This window comes from Triticum aestivum, chromosome 3D, assembly GCF_018294505.1.
Source record: "Triticum aestivum cultivar Chinese Spring chromosome 3D, IWGSC CS RefSeq v2.1, whole genome shotgun sequence".
NCBI lineage: Eukaryota > Viridiplantae > Streptophyta > Magnoliopsida > Poales > Poaceae > Triticum > Triticum aestivum.
In genome coordinates this window covers 577,432,584-577,454,686 of record NC_057802.1, presented here as the reverse complement: position 1 = coordinate 577,454,686, position 22,103 = coordinate 577,432,584, and the positions used below count along the sequence as shown (strand labels likewise).

The window sequence follows — 22,103 nt, the reverse complement described above, 5'->3', positions numbered from 1 at the left end:
TATTTGGCATTGTGCATGCATGCACTTCCAGTTTGAGCATGATTGCACGAACTCTGTTAGGATGTTTTCCGAGAAAATTTCTGCTACCGCTCTTTCTTTTTTTTTGCATCTTTTTCGGCCCAAAAAAGTTGATCAAGATGAGCGTGGTGTGCAGTGTGTCGCACTAAAGCGTTTGGCCTTGCTGCTAATCGTTAAAACTTGATGAACAAAGAATCCAAATCCAATCACGTGTCCATCAAACTACTACACAACTTTGGACTTCTCTCCCGAGATTTTTCTGACCTAACCATCTTCTATGCATGGTAGCAATCTCGTAAAAATTATACTTATCATGACTAATAGTAGTACTAAAAACTCGATTGAAGCACATCAAAATACTCTCATATATATACTCGATATCAAACTGCTTGTCGTATCATCATCGATCACTGCTTGTCGTCAACAGGGGACTGGGGCTTCTCCTCCTCCTTCGCCTGCTGCATGATGGTCACGCCGAAGAGCCTCAGGCAGCCCGCCGGCACCACCGGAGCCTGCGGGGGCTGCGCCGCTGCCTCGGCCACCAGCGCCACAACCGCCGGCCCGGGGATCGCGAGCCCGACGACATCCGGGGGAAGGAGGAGGCGCGTCCGCTTCCTCGGCACGATGGGCTTGCCCGTGTAGTGCTTCCTCATGTGGCCCCCTAGCCGGACGCCGCTGGTGTACACTTCGCCGCAGACCTTGCAGGTGTGGAGCTTCTCCGGCCTTGGCCCACCCGCTGCTATGGGGTCGACCCCCGCTGCTATGGCTGCCGCTGCCGCAGCCGCGATCCTCCGGTTCTTGTGGCCGGCGGCGTGTCCACCCAGCCCCTGGTGCGTCTCGAACCACCGGTTGCACTCCTTGCACGAGAATCCACGCGGGGCGCCCGGGTCCTGGTGCTGGATGATGCGCAGCGGCCCGTGGAAGACCTGCGGTGGGGCGACGGCGACATGCTGGTGTGCGGGGGCGGATGGATGGAGATAGACGGCGGCTGGCTCTGGAGCTGGTGCGACCGGAGCGGGCACGGGGACTTCCTTTTGCTCCGGTGCAGGAGGCGTCGGGGCGATGTCGACCTTCTTGGGTTCAGCGGCGGGCGGTGCTGCCTCTACCACCACGATGGCCATGGAAAGATCAGCAGCACTCTGACTGGGCTCGCTGCTGCTGCTCGCCAGCTCCACGGTCATCGGGTCGTCTGAGGTCTTGGGCTCCGCGGCGACATAGGCGATGGACACGGAAACGGTGTCGTCCACGGCGTTGACCGTAGCAGACACCCTCTCCTCCTCCTTGGGCTGCGCCTGCGCGTGGACCCTCATGTGCCCATGCACGGCCTTGGAGCTGTGGAACTGCCTGTGGCAGACGGGACAGGCCGGGAATAACGCGGTGACGGCAGCAGTGTCGCCGCTGGCGTGGCCGTCGTCGCTGATGGTCCCGTCGGAGCCGAGCGAGGACGACGGCGACGAGCGCCGGGTAGTCGATCTTGATCTTCTTGTTCTTGATCTTGACCCGGCGCTGCCGCTGCCGCCGACCACGTCCTCCACGACAGGGACAGGGGCAGGGCCGGGCCGTGCGACCGTGACCATCCGCTGGCGGTCGCGGTGGTCGTGGAGGGGCAGTGGGTGGAGGTAGTAGCGCGCGTCCTCGTCGTCGGTGTCGGTGTCGGAGCCGGTGTAGTAGCCGGAGGCGACGACCTCGCCCTCCTTGATCTCGCGGCGCCGGCGCCCCGACTGGCCTAAGCGATCACCAGCGGAGCCGGCCATGGAAGGAAACCAGATCGGTTGATCGATCGATCAGCAGTGAGGGAGAGAGAGCGAGAGGTCAAGCGAGAGAAGCTAGGGTTTGGCGTCGCTACGCTACGCTCGAGAGTTAGGGCTTTGCTTGTGTTGTGGGGGGGCTTTGGCTTGGCGACGCTGCGCTTTGCTTGTGGGTGGGGAGGACGAGTGGGCTCCCTTAGTCCCTTATACGGAGAGGAAGGGGTAGATGGATCCGATCGATCTGCGGCGGCAAGGCGCAGTTCCGTGGCGCGCGCGGCTGCGAGTGGTGGACGATCGCGGCGGGAAGGAAGGAGACGATGGATGGCGGCAGGGATCGATGGAGTTTGTTAGGCGGAAGGAGAGGGAGAGGGAGAGGAGACTCGCGCGCGGTTTAAACGGGATTCACCTGGAGATTCACCAGCTGCAGAGAGAGATATAGAGATAGAAAGAGAGAGACTGCCGCGCGGTTTAAACGGCCCGGGATTCACCATACAATGGGATTCACTTGCTGTTATTTTGACAGCAGAGCGAGGGAGATAGAGTCTACCGTACCCCTCCATACTGTTTAAACGGAATCACTTTCTGTTAATTTGACAGCGTGGCACATGAGAGAGAGAGAGAGAGAGTAGTTGAATATGCAAGCAAATCTTGGCCGGATCTCCGATCGACATTTCGTGGCCACGAAGATATATCCCCCATCTCCAAGTGGAGGCAAAGAAAAGTTAAACGGGCCGGTTTAGAGAGAGAGAGAGAGAGAGAGAGGAGTCTAGCTAGAACGGTACGGTGCGTTTAAGTTGCATTATTTTTTGTCTCCCGTTGTAGTAGCACGTACCAAAAAAATCTCACAAAAGGAGAAAAAAGCGCATACCAAAAACTTCGAAGCATTCCAAATAAATCAACGCACTAGCATTATTTTTCGTGCAAGGAAAAGTAAGAAATCTCCACTCGTCGCAACAAAGTCCTCGAGAGGAATCGTTGCAACATATATGCTGCAACATGTAAATCAATGTTTCCAAACCCGCAAAAAAAAGTAAATCAATGTTTCCAATTACATGAAGAATAATTAGCAAAATGGATAAAATGAAAAATATTTGGTGGTGTTAGAGTAGTCATTATGGTATACGACTTTTAGTCCAAGTCAGTTTTATACCCTACCCCAAGTCGGTTTGTACCCTCTTATATACTCTTGTATGCCGCACCAAATCATCAATAAGCAACAGTTTTATTCAGCTTTCATGGTATCAGATACCGGTCCCAGGGTTTATGGTATGGCTCCGCCAACGCCGCCGCCGCTGCCGCCGCCCGGCTACTTCGAGCGCCGAGCCGCACTCATCGCCAAGGCTGCCAACGCCGCGGCCGCTTCTCTCTCGGCCCTCACCATAGCTCCACAAAACTACCCTGCACCCATCCTCGCCGCACCAATATCTCTTGCTGACACAATCTCCGACGTCAGCCCCTACATCCCCATAGTTCTTGATCTCGCCGCCCACAACTACTACCATTGGAGACATCTCTTCGATCTCCACCTCGGCCGCTGCAACCTGCGCTCGCATGTCGCCGCCAACTGTCTTCCCCGCCCCGACGATCCGCAATGGTTGAAAGACGATCTCGCGATCGTCCAGTGGTTCTACACCCGCATCACCACCGAGATCTTCAACATGCTCGATCACGACGGCGCCACCGCTGCCAACATCTGGCACTCCCTCCGTCAGCTCTTCCAAAGCAACACCGACGCTCGGAAAAACGCTCTCCACACCGAGCTTCGCAATATGGTGCAAGGAGACGCCCCGGTGAACCTGTTCTGCCAGCGCGTTAAGACCATTGGTGATGAGCTCCGCGAACTCGGCGATACAGTTAGCGACTCACAGCTAATCAATATCGTCGTCGTCGGCCTCAGCGAAGACTTTGACAAGCAAGCCTCGTTCATACCGATGATACGGCCCCCTCCTACCTTCGCTGAAGTTCGTTCCTTGCTACAACTCGCGGCGGAAACACAAGCTCGCAAGGACTCTCGCCCCAAGGTCTTTCATGCTGCGGCTCGTCCTCCTCTGTCGTCTACACCAGCGCCGCCTTCCAGGCCGGCTCCTGCCGCCGGGCCGTCCGCATCGTCATCTGTTCAACCGCCCCCAGGCTGGCGTCCTAGTCCGAACTACCGCGGCAAAAACCCTATCTACAGGCCGCCGTCGACTCGTTCGGTTCCGCCTACGACATCACCAGCACCGAGTCCTGCACCACCCACCAGTGCTCCATCTGCGGTTGCATGGCGGCCTCCTCATGATCCTTGGACGGGGCTTGTTCAAGCATGGCCCATGCCCTGGTCCGCTCCGTCCACCCTCGGTGCTCCGCCGGCATACTCAGGTGCCTGGCAACCCGGCCTTCGGCCGCCTACTGGTGCTCCCGGGGTTCTCAACCCCCGACAGCCGGCCAATGCCTATCACGCCGCCCCGACGTATGCTCCTTATGGTCATTACAGCACCGACGGCGGCGCCTACTACACACCTCAGCCGGCCCTGCTCCCGACGCCACCCCCACCACAGCCGGCCAATGCCTACTACACTCCCCAGCCGGCCCTACTGCCTTCACCATCGTATCCGCCGGCACTGCTTCCGACGCCACCCTCACCTGCGACGCCGAGCTGGGATCAAGCTGCCTTTCTCCAGGCCATGAATAACTTTGCTGCACAAGGAAACTCAGGTACGGATTGGATCTTTGATTCAGGGGCCTCTAGTCATATGTCTGCATCTAGTAATTGGTTATCTTCTTGCACTAAATCTCCTTTCCCTTCCATTATCCTTGGAGATGGATCATCTATTCCTATATATTGTGTTGGTCAGGCTCAACTTCCCTCTTCCACCAAACCTCTTTTACTTCGCGATGTTCTAGTTGCACCCGCCCTCATTAAAAATCTTATCTCTGTTCGCCAATTTACTTGCGACAATCTAGTTTCGGCTGAATTTGACCCTTTTGGTTTATCTGTGAAGGATTACCTGACCAAGGCCGAGATCGCTCGCTTCAATAGCTCCGGTGATCTTTATTCTCTTAATGGAGTTCCTGCCGCCACCCCTCCAACATCCATGCTGGCCTCCGTCGATCTCTGGCATCGTCGCTTGGGCCATCCCAACCCCGCCGTCTTAGCTTCTATGCTTAGTGAATTTACCATACCATGTAATAGGGACTCTCATAATTCTGTGTTTTGCGAGTCTTGTCAATTAGGCAAACATGTGCGTCTTCCCTTTAGTTCCTCTAGTTCTTGTAGCACTTATCCCTTTGAATTAATACATTGTGATTTATGGACCTCTCCCATTGCAAGTGTTTCGGGTTTTAAATACTACCTTGTTATCCTAGATGATTTCACCCACTTTGTCTGGACTTTTCCTCTACGCAACAAATCCGAGGTCCATTCTCTTTTCCTTAATTTTCAACGCTATGTGTCTGTTCACTTCTTCCTCCCAATTCGCTTTATCCAATGTGACAATGGTCGCGAGTTTGATAACATTAAAAATCGTACTTTCTTCTTACAACATGGCATCCTGCTTAGGTTCTCATGTCCCTACACCTCCCCTCAAAATGGTAAAGCAGAACGCTCTCTTCGCACCCTCAATGATATAGTTCGCACTCTCCTCATTCAATCATCTATGCCTCCCAAGTTTTGGGCTGAAGCCCTACACATGGCCACCTTCCTTCTAAATATTCGACCTTCTAAAACTAAACCCAACACTACTCCCTATTATTCCCTCTTTCTTTCCCACCCCGACTACTCCGCGGTTCGTGTTTTCGGCTGTCTCTGTTTTCCCAATGCCTACGCCACTTCTGCAAATAAATTGTCACCACGCTCTATCCCATGTGCTTTTCTCGGCTTCTCTGACGAGCACAAAGGCTATCGCTGTCTCGACCTTCACACCGGACACGTTCATGTCTCTCGTCATGTCACGTTTGCTGAGCACATTTTTCCTTTCTCACAACGCACTACTACACCATCCAACACCCCTAGCTCCGCAAACACCCCCTCTCCCCGTCCTTTCCAACTATATACTCCCCTACCTGCCGAACACAACTTATCACCACCACCATTAACACCCACCATAGCCAATCCCAACCATACACTCACCCCACCCGAGACGTCCCCAACACCCCCGACCCCTGCTCCCTCCCCAACACCCCCGGCCCCTACTCCCACTCCACCACCCAGCCCTGCTCCCACTCCACCACCCAGCCCTACTCCTTCGTCCGACTCTTCCGCTGCGCCGGACTCACCAGTACCCACCTTACCCCCTCGTGCTATTCCTACAGCAGCCCCGATTAATGATCATCGCATGCGTACTAGGGCCAAATCAGGATTTCATCAACCCCAAGACCGCCTAAACCTTCATACCTCCGTATCTCTCACTTCTCTTCCAAAGAATTACAAAACTGCTCTACTTGATCCCAATTGGGCCGCTGCCATGCAAGAAGAATATAATGCTTTACTTCAAAACAACACCTGGCAACTTGTTCCTCGTCCTCCCAATACAAATATTGTTTCTGGCAAATGGATTTTTCGCCAAAAGTTCCACTCCGATGGGAGCCTCTCACGATATAAAGCCAGGTGGGTTTGTCGTGGCTTTTCTCAGCAACAAGGAATTGATTACGAAGAAACCTTCTCTCCTGTTGTTAAACCTAGCACCATTCGCACCGTTCTTAGTGTTGCTGTCTCCTCTTCATGGCCCATTCACCAACTTGATGTTAAAAATGCTTTCCTCCATGGTTCCCTTCAAGAAACTGTCTACTGCCAGCAACCTCTGGGTTTTGAAAATCCATCCTTTCCAACTCATGTATGTCTTCTTCAGAAATCTCTCTACGGTCTTAAACAGGCCCCACGAGCTTGGTTTCAACGCTTCTCCTCCTTCATTCAAACAATAGGCTTCACTCCATCTCTCTCCGACACCTCTCTTTTTGTGTATCATCAAACTTCTGACACTGCCTATTTACTTCTCTATGTAGATGATATCATTCTTACCGCCTCCTCTCAAAAGTTCTTAGATCATATTGTCTCTCTTCTTAGATCTGAATTTTCTATGACTGACCTAGGACTCCTTCATCATTTCTTAGGCATTGCTGTTGTTCGAGATTCCTCCAGCCTTTTTCTTTCCCAACGCCAGTATATTCTTGATCTTCTTAATCGTGCTGGTATGCTTGACTGTCAATCATCTCGCACTCCTGTCGATACTAGTTTTAAACTTTCGGCTACCGGTGAACCCTTTTCCGATCCTACTCTCTATCGTAGCCTAACAGGTGCTCTCCAATATCTCACCATTACTCGTCCTGAAATCTCTTTTGCTGTTCAACAAGCATGTCTCTATATGCATGATCCCCGGGTTCCTCACTATAATCATGTTAAACGCATTCTTCGGTATTTAAAAGGAACTCTCAATCATGGTCTCCACCTCAATAATTCTTCTCCAAACTCGCTTACCGCATACTCTGATGCAGACTGGGCTGGTTGTCCTGACACTCGAAGGTCCACTTCCGGTTTTTGTGTTTTTCTTGGTAACAATTTGATTTCTTGGTCTTCGAAAAGACAGGTTACAGTCTCACGTTCGTCGGCCGAGGCTGAGTATCGCGCTGTGGCACATGCCGTTGCAGATACAATCTGGATTCGGCAGTTACTCTCCGAGCTACACAGGCCTATTGAGCAGGCCACTATTGTCTACTGTGACAACATATCAGCAGTCTACATGACCAGCAATCCAGTTCAACACCGACGCACAAAGCATATTGAGATTGATATTCATTTTGTTCGTGAAAAGGTTGCTCTTGGTCAGGTTCGGGTGCTTCATGTTCCCTCTACGGCTCAGTTTGCTGACATTTTCACCAAGGCACTGCCTACTAAGCCGTTTCAAGATATCTGTTTCAGTCTCAACGTCGTCGAGCCTGCCGTTGATACTGCGGGGGGATGTTAGAGTAGTCATTATGGTATACGACTTCTAGTCCAAGTCAGTTTTATACCCCTACCCCAAGTCGGTTTGTACCCTCTTATATACTCTTGTATGCCGCACCAAATCATCAATAAGCAACAGTTTTATTCAGCTTTCAGGTGGCACGAGTGAAACATCTGCCAGAGACCTTCGGACTCATCGGGGCATCTAACCCCGTGTGATTGCAACAAACCGAATGTAGGTGTTTATATATCGAAGGAATCTACGCCAAACCGTGCGATCCCGACACTAGGCACCCCCTGGGCACCTTTTCCCCAAGGCCGGGCATCAATATTTTTTAGAAAACCAGCGACGTTGCATTTAATTGATGAAGAAGAAGACACATTTACAAATGCTAGATTGAGCACACAAACCCACAACAACACACAAGAACATCACACTAGCACCACAACAACACCACACCCTAGAAGAGAAGGAATTCAGCTTCAAAGATCACGAAGGCTCGGCGGGGCAAGGGAAGTCTTGCGATCCCATCATCCTCTAACCAAGCAGGGCTGACGCTTTGAGCCTTATTCATCTGGTTGCCATCCGACAACCAACCCCAAAAAGAGAGGGAGGGTGTCGTACAGGAGCGAGCTAATCCGAGAAGAATCACACTCGCGTACCCGGCTTCAGACGCAAACGCCAGACTTGCCAACATGAGATTGAAAACTTGGATCGCATCTGCCCAACACCAACAACACCGGCCACCTCCTACCACTGTTCCCTCCAACCGGTAGCACACAAAAGATGATGCCCCAAGAGGAGCTCTGCACTGTCATCATCATCATCTCTGACCCCCTAGAGGGTCGGAGGTTTCCTCGGAGTTGCCATCTCAGACGAAGAAGAGAGCATGCCGTCTCGATGGCGCCTTCAAGAAAGAAGTTAATGCCCTCAGGCATAGCCTTTGTTTACCCCGGCCACGAACGGAATCAAATACCTAGCCCAACATAGTGCCACCTCCTCTCGCCCGAGTCAATAACGTTCACACCATGACCATCATCCCCTGCCCAACACCTGCCACCCCCCGCACCCAATGACCGCCACAACCACCATTAGATATGGGCTCCGGGGCCCAAACCCTCTTGTGGTTATAATTTTTGTTACTTCTGGTGTTCTCTATATAGCCATGATAATGAATAAAGTGAAAGTTTCTCCGGAAAAAAAAACTCTTTCACAACTATAATCTCCGTATGAGGTTGAGTGAATCAAGCTGATCAGTTCCCATGGCGTAAGGTTACGTATAAGGTAGAGCATAATAGAACATGGGGTCGTTCGACTACTGTCATGTTATACAAGAGAGTACTGATCATCTAAAAAAAGTACTGATCGAGTCAATAAACGGTTGCTTCTTGGGCAATAAACAAGAGTTTTAAACAAGATGCAGATTTTTTTGTGCTTTTAATCTTCGCTGCTAAATTATTTGTTTTTTGATGAAAGGAGATACAATTTTTTTTGCGGTGAAAAATGACATGAAATGGTAGTGAGATTCTAAACTTGTATATAATGAGAAAAAATTGCAAAATCTCTGACAATTCATGGCTGCAATAAGAAATTCATCCAAGACAAGACCGATGTTGCACAAGTGCTACGGTTGTGTCATTGTGTAGCTAAAACTTCTCTTGGAGTAACATGCATGCTGGTGCACGTGTGAAGGGGCGCACACGCTCGTCACTCTGTTTTTGTGCTGCAATGGTATAGTGTGTGTGTACATCACATGAGTGCAGACTTCTGCAAGAGTTTATTTATAGCTGCTCAGCCTAGACACATTTGACATAAATTATATCATCAGATTAATCTAATTGAGTGAAGTTTATTTTAATTTTCTTCAATGAAAAAACTGCTACTTTTCCAGGTGTTGATTTAGCATTGGCGTTGCCGTTTGTGCATGCATGCACTTCCACCTTTTGCAGAGCTTCCGTTAGGATCTTTGCGCCCTTTTCGTTCCCACCGCGCTTTGCGCCCTTTTCGTTCCCAAAAAAAAGCTGATCAAGACGAGTGTGATGTGCAGTGTGTTGTCCTTCAAATCTTTAGAAGTTGATGAAAAAAGCGTACAATCAAAACACATTTATCCAAATTCAGGGCACGTATGGATCGAACTATATATTGCACAACTTAAGACTTCTCCTGAGATGTTTCTGACCTAATTAATCTACTAATGGTAACAATCTCATAACATTTACATACGTATGATGCCTAATAAGTAGTGTTAATATCAAGATCATAGCACATCAGAATACTCTCATATACTCGATATCAATCTGCATGCTTGCTGTATCATCGATCACTGCTTCTCGTCGACGGTGGGTTCCTCCTCTTTCTTCACCTCCTGCATGATGGTCACGCCGAAGAGCCTCAGGCAGCCCGGCGGCACCACCGGCGCCTGCAGCTGCTGCAGCACCGCCGGCGCCACAACGGGTGCTTCCATGGCAGGCGCCGGCCCGGGGATCGCGAGCCCGATGACGTCCGGGGGTAAGAGGAGGCGCGCCCGCTTCCTCGGCACGATGGGCTTGCCCGTGTAGTGCTTCCTCATGTGCCCCCCTAGCCTGACGCCGCTGCTGTAGACTTCGCCGCAAACCTTGCAGGTGTGGAGCTTCTCCGGCCTAGGCCCGCCCGCTGCTATGGGGTCCACCCCCGCTGCTATTGCTGCGGCAGCGGCAGCCGCGATCCTCCGGTTCTTGTGGCCGGCGACGTGTCCGCCCAGCCCCTGGTGCGTCTCGAACCACCGGTTGCACTCCTTGCACGAGAATCCACGCGGGGCGGCCGGGTCCTGGTGCAGCGGCGAGTGGAAGGCCAGCGGTGGGACGGCGGCAGCATGCTGCTGTGCGGCGGTGGGCGGGTGGAGGTAGACGGCGGCTGGCTCTGGTGCTGGTGCGACCAGCGGTGGGACGGGGTCTTGCCGATGTGCAGGAGGCGTTGGGGCGATGTCCACTTGATTGGGTGCAGCGGCGGGTGCTGCTGCCTCTGCCACCACGATGGCCATGGAAAGAAAAGCAGCACTCTGACTGGGCTCCACGCTGCTGGACCTCCTGCTGCTGCCGCTGCCGGCGACGACCTGATCGCTGGTCGCCACCTCCAGGGTCATCGGGTCGTCCGGGGTCTTGGGCTCCTCGACGACATAGGCCGTGGACACGGACACGGAGTCGGCCACCTCGTCCACGGCGCTGACCGTAGCAGACGCCTTCGCCTCCTCCTTGGGCTGGGCCTGCGCGTGGACCCTCATGTGCCCATGGACGGCCTTGGAGCTGTGGAAGTGCCTGTGGCAGACGGGGCAGGCCGGGAATAACGCGGTGACGGCAGCAATGTCGCCGCCGGCGTGGCCGTCGTCGCTGATGGTCCCGTCGGAGCCGAGCGAGGAGGACGGCGACGACCGGCGGGTAGTCGATCTTGATCTTGATTTTCTTGTCCCGGCGCTGACCACGTCCTCCACGACAGGGCCGGGGCCGGGCCGGGCGACCGTGACCTTCTGGTGCTGGCGGTGGTCGTGGAGGGGCAGTGAGTGGAGGAAGTAGCGCGCGTCCTCGTCGTCGGTGTCGGTGTCGGAGCCGGTGTAGTAGCCGGAGGCGACCTCGCCCTCCTCGACCTCCCGGCGCCGGCGCGGTGACTGGGCCGGGCGACCATCAGCGGAATCCGCCATGGAAGGAAACCAGATCGTAGATCGATCGACTAGGAGCGAGGTGAGAGAGAGCGAGACGCTAGGGTTTGGAATCGCTACGCTCGAGATTTTAGGGCTTCGCTTGGCTTGTGTTGTGGGGGCCGCGTGCGCTTTGCTTGTGGGTGGAGGGAGATAGAGGGAAAGTGGGGTGCCTTATATGGAGAGCGAGGGCTTGGGTGAGGGGTAGCTCCGTTGGGCGGCGAGACGGGGTGGAGAAGTAGAGATAGAGTTGGAGTCGGTAGGGTTTACGCCGGGTTCCGTGGCGCGCGCGGCTGCGAGCGGGGGATCGCGGCGGGAAGGGGGTCGGGAGTATGCCTCGGAGACGATGGATGGCGGGTGAAGGAAGGGCGGATCGATGATCCAGTTTGTTACGCGGTTTAAAGGGGATTCGCCTGCTGCTGATTTGACAGCGCAGCGTGGCAGAGAGAGAGAGAGATAGAGGGAGACTTCCGCGCGGTTTAAACGGTTTGACAGTACGGCAGAGAGAGAAAGAGAGAGAGAGAGAAAGAGAGTACCGCGCGGTTTAAACGGGATCACCTGCTGTTAATTTAAGAGAGAGAGAGAGAGAGACTACCGTACCGTGCTGTTTGACGTGATCACCTTCTGTTAATCTTTTTTTGCGGGTTACTTTCTGTTAATTTGACAGCGTGGCAGAGAGAGAGGGAGGGAGAGAGAGAGAGGAGTTCGCAGTTCTTTTTTTTTTCTTTGAGCGGGAGAAGAGATAGCAGTTGTATATGGAAACGAATCTTGGCCGGATCTGATCGATATTTCTTCGCCAACAAGATAGTATACTAGTGGAAGGAAAGGAAAGTTAATTAAACCGGTGAAGAGAGTAGAGACGGAGAGAGGAGTCTTTTTTTTTGAGAACGAGAGAGGAGTCTAGATAGTAGTAGTATTCTTTTTTTCCCTGGCATGATAAAGCACATACCAAAAACATCGAAGCAGTCCAAACAAATTAATACTGTAGCATTATTTACTTCCTGTAAATAGATGTACTAACCAATCTCCTAATAAAGGCCCGAGAAGAATCATGCATGGCAACATATGCTAATTTTTTTGTTGGTAGCTTACCATGCTGACCACTTGGTAAAAATCTGCCGCAACATGTAAATCAATATTTCCAATAACATGCAATATAATTCGCGGAAAAAATAATGTGAAGAATATTTTGCAGCATGAGCGCAATATTTGCAGCAGACCTTTGGACTCAGTCGGGGCATGTCACGTGTGTGTGTATGCACTGAAGCAAATGTGGGTTTGTGACATATTGAAGGAATGAAAGACAAATTAAATAGCGGGATCCCAACCGGGCCTATCCACCCGCGGGTAACATTTCCCCAAAGCCAACCAACATGGAGGGGGGGGGGGGGTCCCTTTTCGGTCCAACTCCAGCTACTCCATTGATCCATGACATAAGCTCGACAAACTTCGACCAAGGGCAGACCAAGGGCGGATGAAAAACAGTGGCAAGGCAGGTAGGATGATGGGAGGGGAGTTGTGAGAGGATAAGCGTTTAAGATAGATTCACAAAATCCTCTCTCTAAGATTAAGGATAATACGTTATATATGTGTTCTACGGAGTTGTAAATATATAATCCATTTTTCACCGCTTTACGACAAATAATTGTGTTCATCGACATACTGGTCTATATTTGCGGGCATATCGGGTCAGATATCGGCCATACGGTCGATATTTCGGTCCATGACAGAAGATATGTGTGAAAATGATATTTACAAAATGATATGTTATGTTTATGTCGATAGAGCCCCAAAACTAATATATCAGCCTATATATCAATCATATCGGCCTAGATTTAAAAGATTGATCTCAGCCCTCCGTTTGGTTCAAGATTCCAATGCATGTATGCTTATCTTCTTTACATGCATGACGCCATGGACTACTTTTGGGTGGGCCCATGCATGCATGGTGTCAAATAATAGCATGCTCCCCCCGTCCCATGTCCCATATGTTTTCATTTCACCCTTAAATTTCAATATATTTGTGTTCTAGCTGTGGTATGAGAACTAGCACAGTGCGGCAGCACTGAACATCATGTCGTACTCGATATTTCTGCACTGTACTACTACTAACTAGGGATGCAATGTACTGCTAACAAGATATTGCAAATCACAGCAGCACAGAGATGGCATGGGCGGAGGCAGAGTTAGACGCGCATATGGTCTCCGTCGTTGTGGAGGTTGATGCCGTGGCTGCGGAGGATGGCCCGGACATTGGTGCGTTGAGGATGCTCCTCGACCTTGTGCTCCAACTATTCGAGGCAGAAGTGGTCGATGCGTTTGCTCCTGCCCAGATTACATACACCAGTGCATGGATTTCAGAATCGAACACAAATCAGATGTGCAAGAGGGGAGGGATAGGGAGGAGGGGGCACCTGAAGGAGGTGGCTTTGCTGCGGACGAGGAGCACTAATTATCTTTTGAAATGAAAGTCCTAGTTAAGTTTTGTTTGCATATTTGTGTTCCTTGTGACAAGGACTTTGAATAAGACCAATTTTCAATATGTGTTCACATTTTTTAAAGTTTTTGCTAAGTTTCCGCAGCCAAAACTTAATAGCAATGGACCATAAAATTAGTAAACTTAAAACTAGGGAGGACCAAGAACGCCAGCGCAAGCACCTCGAGCGACGCGACGGCGAGGGCCAAGTATGCCCGAGCAAGACCCTGTGGCAGAATCTCCTCTTGCGGGATCAGCCTGGTGCCGGCTTCGCGAGTAGGGGCTCCTCCGTCTCTGCCTGGTGCTGAGTGCCATGGGGGTGGTGATGGAGGCGGGCGAGGATGGAGAGGGCGAGGGCAGCAAGGAGGAAGAGGAAACCGACGGCGCGGAGAAGCTGGCGCTGCAGGCAAGGGGAGAGGAGGTGGAAGGCGAGGCAAGAGAGAGGGGAAACAAAGGAAATGTGCAAGAGAGAGCCCTCTCCGACCGGGGGTACTTTTGGAAAGTGTAGAAAATGTTTGAACTGCGAAATTTTGTACTGGATTCTCTAAAATGACTTATAATATGGAACTGAGGGAGTACAAAAGAACTAGACACCTTTTTGGTGTTGATTTATCAGTTTGTCTAATTCATATCTAGATGTTTTCTAAGGATGTCACACTAGTAGAAAAAGTGCCTAATGTGAAGCACATTAGTCCCAGTTTGTAGCTGAACCGGCACTAATGTGACCATTAGTGCCGGTTCAAACGGCTAGGCGGGCGGCACTCATTAGTACCGGTTCGTGGTGAACCTTTAGTACTGGTTCGTGCCACGAACCGGTACTAGAGGCTGTGGTAGGCTGTTGGCGGGCTGAGGCCCCACCAACCCCTTTAGTACCGGTTCATGCCACCAACCGGTACTAAAGTTTCTTAGTTGATTCGCCGTGCAACGGTATTTTAGTCCCACCTCGCTCCACTAACAGGGTTTTTACCACCTTAAATATGTTACTTCTCAAACTATCACAACCACTTGATCTTCACCGAACTCTATGTGTAGAATCTATGGCCGCAATAGGAATCTTCGCCGGTTCTTAAACCGGGAAGATTCCTATTGACAATTCAGATTCTACACAAAAAGATCATTGATGATCAATGTATTTTGATGTATATTTTTACATGTTTACACGGATGAAAACTCATCTGTTACACCGGCACTTCATTTGCGTTCAGTGTGCACCATTCAAAGCCATGTCATCAACTTTCAACCCTTTCTGACATCATTTGCTATTTTTCATGCATTTACTGATTTGTTTTGAGATAAATGACCCTGAAATTGAAAAGCACTACAAATGAACTCTGAAAAGATTGAAACTTGGCATGGTATCATCATTTTACCCACATAGCATGTGCAAAAAACTAGAGAGGGTTACGACAAAAACTGGATGCACTCGTGTACAAACTGGACACTCTCTTTCGAAGTATCAGGGTTTCGGATGAAAACTCGTCTGTTACAAAGGCACTTCATTTTTTTAAACTTATTACAATTCCAGACTTTTTATGTGTTCATTATGCACCATTCAAAGCCACGTCGTCAACTTTCAACCCTTGTGCCTTCATTTGGTATTTTTCATGCATTTACTGATTTGTTCTGAGCTAAATGACCCTGAAATTGCAAAGCACTACAAATGAACTCTGAAAAGGTTGAAACTTGGCATGGTATCATCATTTCACCCACATGGCAGGTGCAAAAAATAGAGAGGGTTACGGCAAAAACTGGATGCACTTCGTGTACAAACTGGACACTCTCTTTCAAAGTATCAGGATTTCGGACGAAAATTCATCAGTTACAAAGGCACTTCATTTTTTAAAACTTATTACATATCCAGACTTTCTATGCGTTCATTATGCACCATTCAAAGCCACGTCGTCAACTTTCAACCCTTTGTGCTTTCATTTGGTATTTTCATGCATTTACTGATTCGTTTTGAGCTAAATGACCCTGAAACTGAAAAGCACTACAAATGAACTCTGAAAAGGTTGAAACTTGGCATGGTATCATCATTTCACCCACATAGCAGGTGCAAAAAACTAGAAAGGGTTACGGCAAAAACTGGATGCACTTCGTGTACAGTGCAGCCGCGGCTGGGTTTATAAACCAGTGCGGCTGCCCTTGGCCCGGTGAGGTGGGACTAAACTTTATGCACCGCGGGATGGGAGCGCACCCCCTTTAGTACCGGTTCGTGGCTCCAACCGGTACTAGGGGGGTCGTTAGTACCGGTTGCAGCCACTACCCGGTACTAAAGGCATGCGCTTCCCGCCGCTAGGGCTGGCCATATTTGACCTTTAGTACCGGTTGGTGGCTCCAATCGGTACTAAAGGCCTCTCCTATATATACAGCACTTACGAAAATTTTAGTTAGTTTCTGTTCATTTGCTTCATCGCGCCCATCCCCGTCGCCGCCCCGTCGCGCGTGCCCCGTCGCCGCCCCAGCCCATATACGTCGTCGCCGCCCCAGCCCATCGCCGTCGTCGCCGCCCAGCCCGTCCCTGTCGTCGCCGACCCGTCGCGCGCGCCCCCGTCGCCGCCCCAGCCCGTCGCCGCCTGTAACGCCCACGATGCGGCTATATCTCCCACGTGTCGAGGCACGACTTAGAGGCATAACCGCATTGTGGTTTAGTCGCAAGAAGGGTCATCTTCACACAATCCCATGTAATGAACAAGAATGGCATAAAGAGTTGGCTTACAATCGCCACTTCACACAATACATAAATAAATCATACATCAATCAGAGTACACACATAGGTCCGACTACGGAACCAAAATAAAAATAAGACAACCCCAAATGCTAGATCCCTGATCGTCCCAACTGGGCTCCACTACTGATCATCAGAAAACGAAACATAGTAACGACCAAGGTCCTCGTCGAACTCCCACTTGAGTTCGGTTGCATCACCTGCACTGGTATCGTCGGCACCTGCAACTGTTTTGGAAGAATCTGGTGAGTCACGAGGACTCAGCAATCTCACACCCGCGAGATCAAGACTATTTAAGCTTATAGGAAGAAAAGGGTAGTGAGGTGGAGCTGCAGCAAGCACTAAGCATATATGGTGGCTAACATACGCAAATAAGAGCGAGAAGAGAAGCAACGAAACGGTCATCAACTAGTAATGATCAAGAAGTGATCCTGAACTCCTACTTACGTCAAACATAACCCAAAAACCGTGTTCTCTTCCCGGACTCCGCCGAAAAGAAACCATCACGGCTACACACGCGGTTGATGTATTTTAGTTAAGTCGAGTGTTAAGTTCTCTACAACCGGACATTAACAAATTCCCATCTGCCACATAACCGCGGGCACGGCTCTCGAAAGTTTATACCCTGCAGGGGTGTCCCAACTTAGCCCATTATAAGTTCTCACGGTCAACAAAGGATATTCCTTCTCCCGGGAAGACCCGATCAGTCTCGGAATCCCGGTTTACAAGACATTTCGACAATGGTAAAACAAGACCAGCAAAGCCGCCCGATGTGCCGACAAATCCCGATAGGAGCTGCACATATCTCGTTCTCAGGGCAACACCGGATGAGACTAGCTACAAGTAAAACCAGCCCTCAAGTTTCCCCAAGGTGGCCCCGCAGGCAGCTCAGTTCGGACCAACACTCGAAGGAGCACTGGCCCGGGGGGCGTTAAAATAAAGATGACCCTTGAGTCTGCAGAACCCAAGGGAAAAGGGGATAGGTGGTAGCAAATGGTAAAACCAAGGTTGGGTCTTGCTGGAGGAGTTTTATTCAAAGCGAACTGTCAAGGGGGTCCCATAAATCACCCAACCACGTAAGGAACGCAAAATCAAGGAACATAACACCGGTATGACGGAAACTAGGGCGGCAAGAGTGGAACAAAACACCAGGCATAAGGCCGAGCCTTCCACCCTTGACCAAGTATATAGATGCATTAATTAAGATAAGAGATATTGTGATATCCCAACATATCCATGTTCCAACAAGGAACAACCTTCAACTTCACTTGCAACTATCAACGCTATAAGAGGGGCTGAGCAAAAGCGGTAACATAGCCAAACAACGGTTTGCTAGGAAGGGTGAAAAGGTTAGAGGCTGACATGGCAATTAGGGAGGCATGATATAACAAGTGGTAGGTAGCGCGGCAAAGCAATAGAGCGAACAACTAGCAAGCAAAGATAGAAGTGATTTCGAGGGTATGATCATCTTGCCTGAGATCCCGCAAGGGAGAAGAACGAATTCATGAAGAAGACAAACGGACGAAGTCGAACGAATCCTCACAACTCCGGAACGGAACCGAAGCTAACGAGAGAAGCAAACCGGAAAGAAGCAAACAACATAGTAAACAACCACCACATACACATGGCATGATGCACAAACAAGTATGATGCATGTCCGATTTAATGAGGCATGGCATGGCAAAATGCAACAAACAATACTACAAATTAAGTGGAGCTCAATATGTAACAAGTTGCATATTGACGAAACACCACATTCAAGTTATTTAGTTCGCTCTTGTTTATGTACCCAACAATATTTAATGTTATTAAACATGGCAAGGGGTGAAGCATAAGTAAACTAACTATTTAAGCAAGTTAAATGAGGCCGGAAATAACAAACAACAATTCCGGAAAATCCCCATATGCATATTTAGCAATTTAATGGAAACAACAAATATTAACATTTTAAATGTTGTTATCATGATGCAGATGACATGATTCAATGCAAAATAAATAGAGCAAGCAAAAAGAAACACACGGCGATCACGAAATATGGAAGTCTTCTGAAGCGTCGGTCTTGGGGCGTTACAACACTCCACCACTACAAGAGGATCTCGTCCCGAGATCTAGGATGGCACCAGAGAGAAAAGCGGAAGAGGAAGAGGTAAAACAAAGTTGCTTCTTTGACAAGCGAGTGAAATCAAAGAACCTTGAGAGGTCGCAAAGCTTGAAGAAATGACACAACGGAGGTGAACATAATTTAAAACACTCCGTTCAGCAAGAGGAACAAGGGACATTGCGAGAACCTTGTAGGTTGAAGGACATGAAACCAGAGCTTAACGGATCAAAATTAATATGAAAGCACACCGGTAGAAAAGAGAAACAAGGAACAAGAATGACATAATTTGGATCGCACTCCGATAGAAAATGGAAGGAATTAACATGAACTTGAGAAGATGGGATGACACTTGATGAAATCAGCAACACACTGCCTCCGGAACTAATGAAAGAATGGCACAAGGGGTAAGAAAGATTTCAGACATCACTCCGATTGAGAAGGGAAGCAAAACTTGACAGAATGGGAAGAAGTTGAAAAGAGGGCAGGACACTCCGGTTGGAAATGGATAAGCACGAAAAGAGCACGGTCCTCACAAACCGAGAAGATCAGTGAAGAGAGCAACATCACAATGCCTCTGGAAGAAATAAATAATAGAAGATAGATCCTTGGAATAAAGAATGGAGAAGAAAATGACAACTTCTGCCACAAATGAGCTTGGAAAGCATCCTTCCAAGAAGGTTATAACGGAGTTGTTGGGAAATCAACAACGAAAAGACGCTTATTGTGGTCTTATGGAAAACATCCAACATTTGAGGTTATAACCAGCCACTAGCGGTATCAATTAATTTGATTGAGAACACCAAAGAGATGAAAAACTTCTTCCACCAAGATGAGAAGGAGAAAATTGATCATTGATAGACACCACGATTAGCAACATTCCTTAGGGAAGACTTTAGGTGAAACATGACACAAGATAACTCCAACGAAGAGATTGGTGGATTTAAAATATCTCATTCTTGACAACATGTGAAACATGGAACATGGATGGAAATTGTCAAGAAGGACATAACACCACCTCAAAAGATAAGGTAGGAAGAATTGCACTTTGGAATGCGAGTTGAAGAATGCTTGAACTCCTCAAAACAAACATGTGTTGAGCACCATGTTTATCTTTGAGTATAGCTTGACGGATCTTGACTCTGAGAGAAATCTTGAAGAACAATTGAAGAATGAAAGGAATCCTTGACGAAGCACCATGTAGAGCCTCCATGAAGAACTCCGGTAATAAAAGGATGATAAAAAGAAAGAGAAGTTGACAACACAAGGTGAAGCCTTGCAATGATTTGGGTGGAGCTTTGAAATGAGATAACCGAGAAAACTTGGAACTCCGGAAAGAAAGATGAACAAATGAAAACAAGAATTTTTTATGAACCTCCGGAATAAGGAATTGAATTTACTCAATGAAACAAGAATAAGAATTATGTTATGCATATCTTTCACCAATTTAAATTGATGACAAGCAACGGATTTGGCATGCCACTTATTTCTCGTAAAAAGGATTAAGATAGATATTGCGCAAACTTGGGAAGGTCTTCATCGAACCACCGGTAGGATTGGAAAGAACGAATGAATCTATATGATAACGAAGGAAGAGAACTCTTGAACGAACCACCGTAAGAATTGGAAATGAATGAAGAAAAGATAAAGAAACACCCGAAAGAATTAGAAAATGAACGAAGATACTTGAGAGAATTTAGATACAAGTGAACGCAGAGATCCCGAGCTGATTAGATAATACTTGAATGATGCACCGGTATGATTTGGAGAACGAGAGGTGAAAGCTGGAATGAATAATTCTGAGATGATGGGCTCCGAAGAATCAAACTGAAAAATACTCCTGAAAAGCTTCAGATGGGTATGAAAAGAATTCTCACAATCGAAAACAATTATGAGAGGATGGCATAAGCTAGAACTATGAATCTTGAAGAGAATGGAGCAAGATTTGAGAGAAACTCTTCTTCGGTCTTCAAATGTTGAGAATGACGATGAGAAACACCACCATGAGTTGTTGGCACTCCGGAATGAAGAATAGAAGGTTGAACCAACGATGAAAGAATTTGAAAGATCTTGGAGAAAGACATTTGACTGATGAAAATTCATTCTTACGTCAAACTTTGAAATGAATTTGGGAATAGCTCCGGGAAAATTAGAAGAGTCAGGTAAAATCCTTGGAAAAGACCTGTGGGTTAGGGCCCACTCAAAAGAAACACCGTTGAATGATTAAAAGAAAGATTGCGCCAGTTGAATTAAATAGCTTGAATGAGGTAACAACCTCGAAATAGTTAGAATTGATGCGGAGTGGATACACGAATCTTCAGAGATATCTTCAGCACTCCGGAACAATTGAATAGCAAGCGGGGAATGATTAAGAGATATACCGGCATGAGAAAGCATTTGAAAGGAGGAAAGGGCTATAATCAACACTGAAAGCTTCAATTGAATCCACCGGAAAAGAATACGAGAATGAAGAATGATAAACTTGAAGCTTCCTGAGCATCTTCCTGAGAATCACCGGATAAGAACATTGATTGAAAAGAATGAAGAAACTTCATCTCCATAAGATGGATACATGATTAAGAAATCTGAGTCCTTGAAGAAAGAGGGTGGGAGGGCGGGAAAACAAAGGCAACTTGGGGCAGATGAAACAAACAACGTTGAGAAAACTTATTATTGATCTTCCGAATGGGTAGAATGATGGGATCATCTCGAAGAGAAACGCACCGGTTCGAAATAGAATTAAGATGGCAAACTCGATGATCACGAAGGATTAGTATCCACATAGGAATATGAGAACACCGCTTAGAATAAGGTATGGAATCAACACTTGTCATTGAAGCAACTCGAATACCACAAAACAAAACAAAAAACAAAGGATTTGGCTTGCAAAATAAGCCGGAACAAACATATGATAGAGATTTCGTTCGAAGTTTTCGTGGTGGGGCCCACACGGGCTCGATCGTACAGCACCATCATGTACAAGGCAGTGCACATGACATACGAAGCGTCCCCGAGTCGGCATAGCCAAGGACTCTTTAAGACACTACGAGACCACTGTAAAACCAACCGTGGAAAGGCGGACCACTAGACGTCGAACCCCAATCTCATATCATGCATCTGTCGAAAAGATATCCTAGGAGCTACTTGAATTCCCACTTATAAACTCCCGAAACTTTCTGGTTATGCAATCAGGTGTTGGGGATACAGGGAACACAATATATCTCACCCAAACTAACAATACCTAGATCCAGCTGTATCCATCCTTCAACACATAACCAAGAAACCTTCGGAAATCATTTACCTCAACCTTCGAAAAGCATCCGTTATACGAGTTATGGAAATACTCCCGAACTCCCGCCCCAGTACTGGGTGGCGTCGAGGTGATCTCACCAACAACTGCATAAAAGAGATTTTCGATGTCGGCGAAACTCAGGTATTCCAGAACTG

At 48.7% G+C, this 22,103-nt stretch overlaps 2 protein-coding genes across 2 annotated transcripts; both read right to left on the bottom strand.

The window, feature by feature from the left end:
• Positions 1-390: 390 nt before the first annotated feature.
• On the bottom strand, positions 391-2,104 carry LOC123076561 (zinc finger protein ZAT9-like). The gene has a single exon (XM_044498738.1). The coding sequence runs from the start codon at positions 1,770-1,772 to the stop codon at positions 426-428; it is 1,347 nt and encodes a 448-aa protein (XP_044354673.1). The 5' UTR covers positions 1,773-2,104; the 3' UTR covers positions 391-425.
• A 7,647-nt stretch (positions 2,105-9,751) lies between these two features.
• LOC123075581 (zinc finger protein ZAT4-like) lies at positions 9,752-11,833 on the bottom strand. Its single transcript, XM_044498151.1, has one exon. It carries the CDS (start codon positions 11,355-11,357, stop codon positions 10,005-10,007), a length of 1,353 nt encoding a protein of 450 aa, XP_044354086.1. The 5' UTR covers positions 11,358-11,833; the 3' UTR covers positions 9,752-10,004.
• Between the last annotated feature and the right edge of the window lie 10,270 nt (positions 11,834-22,103).

What these genes read in the sequence shown, in the direction of transcription:
- LOC123075581 (XM_044498151.1), bottom strand. Translation starts at nt 11,357, where the DNA reads ATGGCGGATTCCGCTGATGGTCGCCCGGCCCAGTCACCGCGCCGGCGC.
- LOC123076561 (XM_044498738.1), bottom strand. Translation starts at nt 1,772, where the DNA reads ATGGCCGGCTCCGCTGGTGATCGCTTAGGCCAGTCGGGGCGCCGGCGC.